This window comes from Pristis pectinata, chromosome 6, assembly GCF_009764475.1.
Source record: "Pristis pectinata isolate sPriPec2 chromosome 6, sPriPec2.1.pri, whole genome shotgun sequence".
NCBI lineage: Eukaryota > Metazoa > Chordata > Chondrichthyes > Rhinopristiformes > Pristidae > Pristis > Pristis pectinata.
Genome location: NC_067410.1, coordinates 81,941,787 through 81,954,375, shown reverse-complemented (window position 1 = coordinate 81,954,375; position 12,589 = coordinate 81,941,787). Strand labels below are relative to the sequence as shown.

Sequence of the window (12,589 nt, the reverse complement as noted above, 5' to 3'; positions counted from 1 at the left end):
ATCAACTTCCAACAGTTTCTCATTTCCTGCACTGGTGAATCTGCCTGCTTAAACCATGCCAGAGTAGACCTGGTAGAGTTTCAGCAACTCCATTCATTTGAAAGGAGTGGTACAGCTGCAGAGAGAAAGGTAAGTTTCAGGTGATTTACACTTTTTTTGAATTAAATTGTTTAAATGTTTTTAATTGTTTAAGATAAGATTTCTTTATTAGTTACATGTGAAATGCATCTTTGCGTAGAGTGTTCTGGGGGCAGCCTGCAAGTGTCATCATGCTTCCGGCACCAACACAGCATGCCTACAACTCCTAACCTGTGCATTTTTGAAATGTGGGAGGAAACTGGAGCACCCGGACAAAACCCACGCAGTCACAGAGAACATATATACTCCTTACAGACAGTGGCTGGAATTGAACCCGGGTCACTGGCCCTGTAATAGCTTATTTTTCTGTTCTAAATATAAATAAAAAGTTTTTTGATCAAGAATAGTGCAGTGTCTTTTCTATCCTCTAGTCAAAAAAAAAGTCTAAGCTCAAAAGGACAATGGTCATTTCACCAATGAGAATTGCCAGTTCTTAAACACAATATAATCTCTCTCCCAGAAACTGTCAATTTGTAATTTACATTAATTTGTGCAAATCATCTGTAGGAAACTGGGTTGGAATTACCCATGGGGAGGAATTCTGCTCCTGCAGGTCAAAACTGAGCTGAGTTTGAACCCAATCTTTAGCAAACAAGTAGTGTACAGGGATAATGCAGAACAATCTGGGTAGTTGCATTTTTGCTGGTGTGATTGTGTATAGCTTTGTTCTGATAAAGCATTCATGAAAAAAAAATTGGGGGAAAAGCTTTTTTCCAAAATAACTGCTAGATATGAAAGCAGAAATTAACAATTTAAGAAAAATGTGGTGGTTGTAAGCGTAGTTTATCCAGATCATGATAAAACATACCTTTAGTAAATACTGTAAGTTTCCTCGATCAACATCAAAAACAGATCAAAAAATGGGTTCTTTATTTGGAATTTCCACAGTTCACATTTTAAGATTGCTTGTATAGGTATTCCTAGAAACAATCCTGTAGGAGTAGGGTAGTTCACACCACAAATAATAATTGAAAATATATTATTTACACATAACTATTTATTGAACTTTTTTTACATTATCCATTTCACATTGATATTGTAAAGATGCTTAAAGGTAAATTTAGTTCAATAAATTATTGCAATTTGTTTCAATGCAAGTTAACAAAACAATATCACAGAAATCTTACTTATCAAATTAAGACAATTAAATTTGAATGAATTCACAGTGTTCCATAAAATGCATATAATGTCATGGTTTACCCTACATTGAACTTACATTTTTAAAACATATTGATTAGGTAACATTTATGCTTTAACAAACAAGACTTTAGAGAAGCTAACATACAAACTGGAACAACATTTTATGTTAATGTACTAGACTGACACATGAACACCATTAGTAGCACATTACATATTTGCATAACCATCTGCTAGAAATTCAAACACTTCTGCAAAATTGGAAAAAAGTACACTGCCCTATGAATTCAGCTAAGTCCTTAATATCTTTTCAACTGACTGAAAAGGGTTTGAGCTTTAAGTAATTAGCAAAGATTATGTATTTTACACATTTTTGATTTAACAAAATAATTTAATGATTTCAAAATAAATTTATTCCAAATGTATTCTCACCAACAAACTTAATATGAAGTATTATGTAAATAAAAAAGTCAAACCTGCAGCATTTACATTGCTCATGTACAATATTGATTGAAATTGTGTGTTTGCAGAACTCACAACAGTTCTTCAAAAATTTGGGATGAAGCATTCTATCATCATCAAAAGTTAAATTTTCCACTTTTGGTGTCATTACTACCTGAACAGCAATTTACATTTCTTAGACAACCTGATATGGAAGTGGGCAACTTATACTCATTTTTCCTCGGTCAGCAAGTTAGTACAACTTCAACTGTGATAATGGGCATGGCTAAATAGTAGACTAATGACTGGTGAAACTGCATTAAGTCACATTTAAAGTAACAGAGGCAAATAAAGGCAAAGTGGCTACACAAAAATGAAATTGTAGTAAACTTTTAAGGGCCTCAGAAGGCATCTTGACCCATTAACAATTTTTTTTCCAAAATAAAAGGAACAGTACATTAAAAATGAAGGGAAAGAGAAATCTTAAATGCTGGCAAAAACTTGGAAGAGATGTAGCACTTCAAACTTACACAGAATTCTTCATTGTGGCTGCTGAATTTGAAGTTTATGTGAATCTTGTAAAAAGAGCACCATCTTATAAAGTCAGCATTGCTTCATGCCTGCAGAGGTGCAATCAGTTTGAGACCACAGCTGACCACTATCACCTAATGTGCCAGGCTTACACTGCATTTTTTAATTCCAAAATAAACTATATTCATAATAAAAGACAAACTATATACAATTATAAAACAGTGCAAGCCTTTACATTCTTGTACAGATCATTCCTTAGTGTTACCTTTTTATATAAAAAAACAGCACCAACGCCACATGTGTGGCTCCCTGGGGGATACCCAGTTCCACATTTACAATATTTAGGGGCTTTCTCACCTGACCCCACCCCTCCCTCTCCAGTGGCAGAAGAATCCTAAACTGTAGTCCTTCCCCACCGAGCCTTTGCGTTGGCTGTACGCAGCTTCAGTGTGTCCCTCAGCACGTACTCCTGCAGCCTGGAATGTGCCAGTCGGCAGCATTCCCCTACGGACATCTCGCAGTGCTGGGAGACCAACAAGTTTCGGGCAGACCAAAGGGCGTCTTTCACCGAGGTGATGACCTTCCAGCAGCAGTTGATGTCCATCTCTGTGTGTGTCCCCGAGAACAGCTCGTAGATCAGAGAATCCTCTGTTACACAATTGCTGGGGGTGAACCGTGACAAGGACCCTTGCATCTTTCGCCACACCCTCCTCACAAACCCACAGCCCGCAAAGAGGTGGGCGACCATCTCATCCCCAGCGCAGTCCTCCTGGGGACAGCACGCGCTGGGAGTGAGGTTCTGACCATGTAGGAAGGATCTGACTGGGAGGGCCCCTCTCACCTCCAGCCAAGCGAGGTCTTGGTGCTTGTTGGTGAGTTCTGGCGATGAGGCATCCTACCAGATGGTCTGGACAGTCTGCTCAGGGAACCACCCCACAGTATCCATTGAGTCCTTCTCCTGCAGTGTCTGCAGGATGTTCCGTGCTGACCACTGCCTGATGGACTTGTGGTCAAAGGTGTTGGTCTGGAAGAATTTTTCCACGAAGGACAGGTAGTGCGGCAGCGTCCAGCTGACTGGGACGTTGTGTGGCCACGGGGCCAGGCCTATCCTTCGCAACAGCTGGGACAGGTAGAACCTCAGAACGTAGTGACATTTGGTGCCCACGTACTTGGGTTCCATGCAGAACCTGATGCAGCCACAGACGAAGGTGGTCATCAGGAGGAGGGTGACATTGGAGACACCTTTACCCCATTGACAAGGGACTTGTGCATGGTGACCCGTTGGACCTGCTCCATCTTGGATCCCCAGATGAACCGGAAGATGGCACGGGTGATTTCCAAGCCAGAGGGGCGAGGAACAGGCCACACCTGCGCCAAGTACAACAGCCCTGAGAGCACCTCACACCTGATGACCAAGTTCTTCCCAGTTATCAATAGGGAGCACCGTTCCCAAAGTCCCAGTTTCTGCTCCACCTTCCCAATCCGCTCCCACCAATTTTTTTGCACGCCCCAGCTCCTCCAAACCAGATCCCCAGCACCTTCAGATAGTCAAGCCTGACGGTGAAGGGGACATTGGATCGGTCGGGCCAGTTGCCGAAGAGCATGGCCTCGCTCTTCGCGCAGTAAACTCTGGCTCCTGTTGCCAACTGCATGGTTATAGAAAACAGCACAATGATCCCTTCTGGATGCCACAGGCTATCAATGTGTCAGGGTTAACAAATGATGATTGGTGACATCTTGGTCAGTATGACCAATCATGCTTAATAAATTGTTGATTATCCTGGTATGCACTCTTTGATGCTATGCTAATAAAGATAAGACATACTGAAAAGTTATCCAATATTATGGGCAACATTTTTTCATGCTAATTTTGCAGATCTGCTGTTCATCTCCCACTAGGAAAAGGATGACTTTCCCAGCATAGTACTTCATAAAGTTAGGTCAAATTCCTGTGCAGCATGACCTGCTTGGCATCTCCTGCATATGAGGCAGCTTAAATAAACAAAAAATATTTTAAATGTATAAGTTTACTTTAAATTATTCCTGCTGTGCCTTGGTGTTTTAATATTGTTGCCACAATGGACAATGCTGTAAAGGTTGTTATTACAAATGCAAAATATATCAAGTCTGTATTAAAATATTGCAAAGCAAAACATGGCAGGCGGTTAAGTCAAAAATATTTTTGAAAGGAACAATGGTAAGAGAGCTTTAGAAATTGATAGCAATTAAGATGTAAGAGAAAAAATGTATAAAGTATGCTGTTAGAGAGAGAGAAGCAACCAGAAGGAAGAGAATCTGCGGTCAACAGGCCAAAGCAGAAGGAAAAGAGACCCGTGCCACTCTCCCCACCAATGGCAAGCCTCTAGGGTTTTGAGGAACATTCTATAATTATCTTTTTTATGAAGCATTGCTTCTTTGTATTGGATGAAACTTACTTAATCGATCTGCTGGGCTTATAACCAATACATCTGTACCCTAGTAGTTTGCTGCCTTGGTGGGAAGCCTTATCACACCAGCAGTGAAACTGGAGTAAAATTATTCACATTAAATAGCGTAAATGTTCAAGGGAACATATAGGCAAAGAGAAACACCAGCAGCTTAGAAATTCCAGTTGTTTCACAGTTATGGAGTACAAGGATCGATGCAAGAGATATCAGAGAACAGGACCTGACTGGTTGAGTAAAACAGAAAAGCTGCAAAATAAGTGAGAGTCAGTATAACATAAAATTTGGGGAGTAGCAGGAAGGATTGTAAGAACAGTGGAATTCATAGAGTTATTGAAAGATGAAGCAGTAAAGGAAATTAAACACAATGGATAAGAATTTAAAATCTGAGGATAATCCAGATTAGAAGAGAAATTTCTGTGTCTTGATACAGGGTAAGAGATGGGCAGCTGAATTTGTATGAATTAATGGAGGATGGAAGGTCAGCCAGAAGAATATTAGAGTAATCGAGCATAGAAGTGACAGATGATATCTGTGAAGTGACCAAAAGTGAAACTAACTTCTTTTATATGCGTTTTTACCACATTTCTGGCGGTCATATGTTGGACCATGTTTAATCTAATAGTCTGAACCTATTTTAGTAAAAAAAAAACTGCATAGTTTAATAATTACTAAAATGTAAACAATGTTTCCTTTTACAGGCAGTACCCAGGTTACGACTGGGTTCTGTTCCTGGGAACTGTTCATAACCCAAACTGTTCATTAGTTGGAAATGAACAATAATAGTGTTGGGAAGACAGTCACAGAAAAAGCAGTGATGGGAGAGGAAACAGGCACAGGAAGAGAGACCACCAGCTGGCCTCACTAACTCAGCGAGTGAGTGAGTCTGCTCGGCATTCCCAGTTCTGCTCAACTTGACCCAGCCCCTGATTGTTACAGCTTGAGGGGTGGGGGCAGAGAAGGTACACAGAAATGCCCCGTTCCTACCCAGCAGAAGATGCCTGCAACCCCACAGCACCCAGCAAATCCATCCCCATCCATCCCGCAGATCTCCCAAACATTTTCTCCTATGTTAGTCAGGCATTTGTAATGTGGGAGGACCTGTAACTTGTATTTAATTAAATAACTCAGCTTACATTAGTTGCTGTAAGAAGGATAGCCAGCAAATGAGCCCTTGCTTTTCTTTAACTTCAGGAAGGTAAATCTGAGAGCTGAAAAGACCTTTCAGTTATGGTTTTAAAATCTCAATAAAATTCTGTTTCCTCTGCATTCTTAATTATCCATGGAAATTCATTATTCAGGAATGGATAATTATGGAATACAAAATTAAGAAAAGGTTAACGGTACATCTGTACACTCTTGAAGTAATCCTCTTGAAGGCAGTGCTCAAGCCTTTTTCATTATGGTCCTTAAAGAATTTCACAAGAAATTTATTTAAACATCCATACAAAAGACATCTTAGATTGCTCAAATGCAGGATAATTGTAAACATCTACTCCAGCCTCAAAATTGCTCAAGGCTGTTTAAGAATTTTAATTAAAGTTAACTCTTTGCCTTTACAAGGCAATCATTAGAGTTTTCATTTTTAATCTAAGTAGCACATTTTCATCGAATAATATTTACATAAGTATATGAAAAACAGTAGTGCAAGTGTTTAAAATATGTTCTAATTCAATATCAGAACTCATGGATAAATAATTTTCTCTACAGGGTCGAACCAAGTGTTTTGCAACTAATGTATTTTTCCCATCCAATGATTAAGCTTAATCAGAACTAAAAGAGAGATTCTAGATTAGAAACTTATTTTTGTAATCAACATTTGGCAGGAGATAGAAAGAAGTAATTTAGAGTGTCACTTTGAAAAAGCCAGTTTATCATTAATAAAGGAAGTTTCCACTTTGCTTGCAGTGCAAAACCATGGTCACAAGCAACATTATGCTGAAATAACAATTCAAAATCAGGCAGACAAATCACTTTGCCAGAAAAATTAATATCTACTGCAGAATGTATAAATGAAGTAAGCTTCTGCCAATTTAGTTGTTAATATATCGTTTGGAAAATGGAAATAAACAGTATATGAAAAGTTCTGATGAAAGACAATTGACCTGAAAAATTCTCTCTACACTTCCTGACCGGCCAAGTATTTCCAGCATATTCTATGTTTATTTCAGATGTCCAGCATCTGTAGTTTTTTGTTTTTTGAAATAAATTGTGCTGTATGTTGATCAATCATGATGCTATGTTAGAGCAAAATACAGTTCCCTCTTTGCCATGTGACTTTTAATGAAAGGTTCTGTCAGAAGTGTGATCATGCCTTTCACTTAGATTTTGACTGACAGGTGTGCATTTAAACATTTTCAGTTTCCCCCCACCAGAGTTACAGCATTTGGGATCTTCTGCTTAGAAAGATTACTGGAAATGTTATGTTATGTGGAACAATAAATTTTCATTTCTGGTTGCATCAATGGTGAATTAAGGAAAGAAATGTATTACAACATCATGTGTGAATTTAGCATAATTCAGCAGCTGACATTTGACACTTATTTATACACATATAACAAGTTCAAAATCTCTTTTCTTCAGTGACCCATTCCAGCTGGCTTTCTTCATCCAATGCATCTCCAGAAAAACAGACCTTATGACATGCCAGTGGCTAATTTTTCATGAAGATGGAAATGGCTCAATGTCTGCATTCCATTCGGCTTCAGATTTGCTTCTTTTCTTTTGTTTGATCACTTAGGCAAATCAGACTGATATTTTATGAAGATAAATTTAAATTTCTGATTAGTTTCCCAACAACTGAGGCTGGATTGGCTTGGAATTTCAATTGTTGAAATCTTCATGCCCTTTCCAAAAATAGCTTGAATTTACCACAAGCTGCAAAATACAGTGTAGTGTTTATTTTCCTTTTGAAGTGCAGTGCTAAATTTTCCCTAAAGGATGATACTGAACATATTAATAAAGATGGCTTTATCATGGTATACCTATTACAAGGTTAACCTTAGATAAAGAAAATAAAGTGAACAAAGGTACACATCTTGTATAACATTTAAAAAATGGAAATTTAAATATAAGAATATCTTTCTTCTATCATAATGCACAGCTCAAGTACTAACTATTTTTAAAAATAGTTCATAGGCATCATGACCTTTCATATGTCAATAATTGTGAAACTTTTCTGAAGCAGGACAGGGGATTGCTTCCAATATCCTGGATAATATGTAACTCACAACTGAAATGACCCCAAAACATTATCACATTGTAATTTGTAGAACATTACGAAGTGTAAATTGGCTGCAGTTCTTCAAACTGTGATTACATTTCAAAAAGTACTTGACTGATAAAAGTACTTTGGAATACCATGAAAGATACTTGATGAATGCAAATCTTTCTTCCTTTGAAAGCAGCAGGAAGAATCAGATGTTTATTGAAAAGACTTATGAGATCCATAATGAAGAAGTTATACTATACCTATAGATGGCACTGGTTTTGCCTGAGCTGGAGTATAAAGAAAAATATAATGCACGATATTGGAATGTTATGCATGAAAGGATAGGAGATTAAGCTTAATCATTGTTTTCAAAAAGAAATTAATTAAGTACTTGAAAACGAAACAAATTGCTGGGCTAGGGGTCAAGAGCAGGAATGGGAATAATTGCAAGCATTTTCCCGTGCTATATCATTCTAGGTTTCCATCATGTGTGGGTATACATTCACATTAAGTGCAAATCAGTAACTTAACTTTGTGAGGGGAATCATCAAGATATCAAATTGAATGATTTGTGATGATTTTCTGAAATTAAGGCATGGATAATATCCTTCAAAGCTTACTATCTGTTTACATTTAACATGCAAAAGTGAGTTCTGAAATTCAAGATGCATCATGCCTTTAACACATGGGGTCAATGTTGCCCTATTATTACATCAGGCTCACTGCAATTTAGTTTCATTTTTCTGTAAATTCCATTAACAATCTTGTCATATAAATCAAGTATTCTCCATACTTGTTACTGTAAAAATGAATACAGGCAGCCCCCACATAGAGGGGTTGCATTCCTAGAAACTGTATCACAATTTTCTGTAATGCAATCTTGCAAATGCACCTTTTTTTTAAATTACTTGGTCCAAGTTATATAAATTGACAAATAATCTGGGAATTATTAATGGGCACTATGCATTATAGTAATCTGGGTAACTGATAACTCTGTGGTCTTTATCTGACATCACTTGAATCCAAATTTAAGTTTACAAAACATTTCAGCGGTATTTAGATCTGGTTTATGGGGAAGGCACCTTTCATTGGCAAATAATTAAGAGCAAAATATTGTACTACTTGTTGCATGGGAAGCCCATTTTATGTTATTAGAAAGTGTAATTGATGTTTATCCACAAATTAGAGATGATTCTCTTATCTCCAATGCTCAATTCAAAACTTATGGAAAAATGTTTAAAAAGATGAGACTAACCTTTGACCTGATCTCAAATTTAAATCTCCACCAGTCTTCATGAGATTTTCTCCATTGGACAATTGTTTTTTTGATGTATCCATTCCATGGGTCTTTATCAGTTCTGCTTGCAGACTGTCAAACTTGGACTTAAACCACTGACGTGCTTCCTCCAGGTTGGCACTGATCTGAAAACATCACAAGTGACAACATTATCTCAAATATTACTTCACATTAAAGACATGCCTTAATGTGGGGTACATTTTTCCAGGTAACTTCATTCAGTACTCTATATGTGTAGAGCTCCCTGCAACTTCTGTGACTGCTCCCTGCAACTTTTGTGACTGTTCCCATGCTGTGGACGGTGAGGGCTTGCCACACCTCCTCCTTCAGATCAGTATCAAAATACTCAAAGTTGCATGTCAAGAAGTGGTGAACAAAGATTTTGGATAAGAGATGAAACCTGACACAGTCAAAATAGCTTCTCAATACTCACCATCTAACTGGGCATATTAATAATGGTCACTTGTTCAAACGTTTGAAGAACCATTGGCAATACCAGGATTATTTCTCAATCAATTTCAGTATATTTGAATAAGGAAAACACTCTGACACGAAAAGGAGAGCACATCCAAACCATTCTATTACCACTCCATCAGTCCACTGTAAATCAAAATGATGGAAGGTATTATCAATGGTGCTATCAAATGTTACTTACTCACCAGTAATCTGCTTTCCAATATTCAGTTTGTTGATCAAAGAACTGCATTCTAGAAATGAGGCAAGCGTGGCTGCCCTTGACATCAAGGCAGCATTTAATCAAGTGTGAGATAAAGAAGCCCTGGGAAAAAACTGAAGTCAATGGGCTTCTTCAGTTGGCATCACATCTTGCACAAAGGAGTAAGATTTATGGTTTCTGGTGAATTAAATCATCCCAGCCCTAAAACATTTCTGCCAGAGTTTCACAGGACCATCCATCTTCAACTGCATCATTAATGGTCTTCCTTCTATAATATAGCCAGAAGTGAAATGCTAACTGTTGATTATACAATTGCAACTCCTCAAAAATTCAAGAAATCTGTGCCTGCTTGCAGCAAGACTGAGATTATGTGGAGGCATAGGGTGACGTGACAAGTGATATTTGTGCCATGCATTCAATCTGTGCCACACAGGCAATGACTATCATCAAATGAAAGTCTAACCACCTACTTTGACGTTCAATTGCATTACCCTTAATAATGTCATTGAATGTCAAGGATAGTGGTCCCCTACACTAACATCTTGAGGGGACACTATTGATCAGAAACTGAACTGCCCAGCCACAAGAGCAAGTCAGAGGCTTGATAACCTGTAGACAGTGACTCACCTTCTGGTTACCCAAACCCTTTCCAAGTCAGGAGAGTTACTTGTTGAGTGTTGGAGCTGCACTGCATGGGCACGGCTCCAAGACTCAAAACAATTTAACACCATCCATGAAAAAACAATCTAACTGATTAGCATCAAATTCGTGACCCTAAACATTCACTTCCCGCACCAAATGTACCCTGTTTGCTTTGTATCATCTACATTGTGCACTGTAGTCACCTAAGCTTATCTTAACACCTTTCAAACCCATGACCTAATCACCAAGAGAAGGGTAGCTGATGGATGGGAATATCACTAAGTCATGCACCACCTTAAACTGGAAGTAAACCACCATTACTTCATTGTTGCTAAATCCTGGAAATCCATAATCAAACAACTGCGGGAGACTAACAGAAAGAGTTCAATGGTTCATGAAAGCAACTCATCAATGCCTTCTCAGTGGCAATTAGAGATGGGCAATATACAGCAGCCTTACCAGGATGCCTACATCCCATAAATGAATATAAACATATTTGGTAAAATATGCCATATATTAAAGCTTGATTTAAGATATGTCTTCAGTACTGCAGCCCATAATCAATTTTGTTCAGCAATCAAGATGGTTGAGCTATATATTTTTCTTAAATGTTTGTGTTCATTATTCGGAAATATTAAAATTTCTTTTGAATAAAAAGAGCTTCTGAAAAATAGGGAAACTAAATGCAAAAATAACCTTTGATGGAATCAAGACTAAATAGGCCTTCAAAGTGTTGAACAGGTTTTAATGTTTCTAATAAAAATTCAATTTTGCTGGCTCCAGTTATTAAGACTTCCACCAGTACTTAAAAACAAATCTCTTGAGTTTGAGGAAATATTGATTAAATGTTTACTGGAGAAGAATTCCAATTAATGCAGTATAAAACATTTTAACGTATTAAATTCAGCTAAAAAGGTGGAGTTTCAGCAACCCTGTAACAACACTCTAAATTTTCATTGTAACACAAAAAAAAACAGGGTTTAACATTGCACACTCTTATTTTTGAATACAATTGATAAAAGAAAGAAATAAACTATGGCTAAAATTTTGAAGAAATAGTAATGGTGAAACCATTAGCATTCAACAGGATTACTCTGTGAACCTGTCAGCAATCTTGGGAATCGCATACATATGTAATGTAACATGGAAATCATTTAGCATTTGTCAGTTATTCTGCACTCCTCTGCAGAGTGCATTGTTGGCAACCTCCACCAGCTCAATCAAGGGAAATCACTTGAAATGATGTGAATTTGGGCTGTTACAAAGCTTACTCTCATTATAGAATAACATAAAAGTTTTATACTTTGTTACATTGGTTTTAAACATGTTTTTAATAAGCCATAATCACTGCTTACCAAGTTTTCTGGATCTACTAATATAATTTTTTGTACCTTACAATTTCTTCCCATGAATATTTTAAAACATACATGATCTTTAAATATTATTCATATTTTAAAGTTATTTATTGCAGTTGCCTTAATCATACGTGAATATATAAACCTTTATTTAGAGCTCAGTGTAATGTTTAAAACATCAATTAAAAATTATGCTTTGCTTCTTGTATGCCATTTGTGAGAGTTTTTATGACTTGCATTCAGCCACCTTGATGAGATCACAGTTGCTGGAAGTGAGGGCTAACATCTGATACCATCACCATAGAGATCATTACATCTTTATGGGAACTATCTCAAAGTCAGTGGTGAACACTGTTGTTTCATCAATGTCAGCCAATTCTGGGCCATTATAAGATAATTAGGTGACAGATTTTTGATCTTGAAATACATTATACAGAGTCAGTGGCTTTGACAGCCAATGAATTACTGGCACCAAACTCAGGGCCTGATAAATCTGTCACTGTAGTCGGGATACAAAATGTTTGTGATGTCTTTGACATTCAAACACTCAATGAAGATATCTTATCTTATCTTATCTTATCACTTAGGACCTATTATAAACTAAAAATATTGTTAAAACATGTATATTTATGTTGTTTTTACTTTTAAAACTCTATAAAAACAATTTAAAATATTGAAACTAACCTGAGTTAAATAATAGAAAATACTTATAGCTGT

General features: G+C 37.2%; 1 protein-coding gene across 1 annotated transcript in view; it reads right to left on the bottom strand.

Annotated features, from left to right (window-relative positions):
- Nucleotides 1–7,442: 7,442 nt before the first annotated feature.
- The window catches only part of ccdc150 (coiled-coil domain containing 150), a 72,135-nt gene continuing 66,988 nt past the window's right edge, over nt 7,443–12,589 (bottom strand). The window contains exons 25-26 of the mRNA XM_052018618.1: nt 9,158–9,324; nt 7,443–7,568 (exon numbers count right to left, since the gene is read on the bottom strand). Coding sequence (XP_051874578.1) covers nt 7,559–7,568; nt 9,158–9,324 — 177 coding nt within the window. The 3' untranslated portion in view covers nt 7,443–7,558. The remainder of the gene's footprint in view (nt 7,569–9,157; nt 9,325–12,589) is intronic.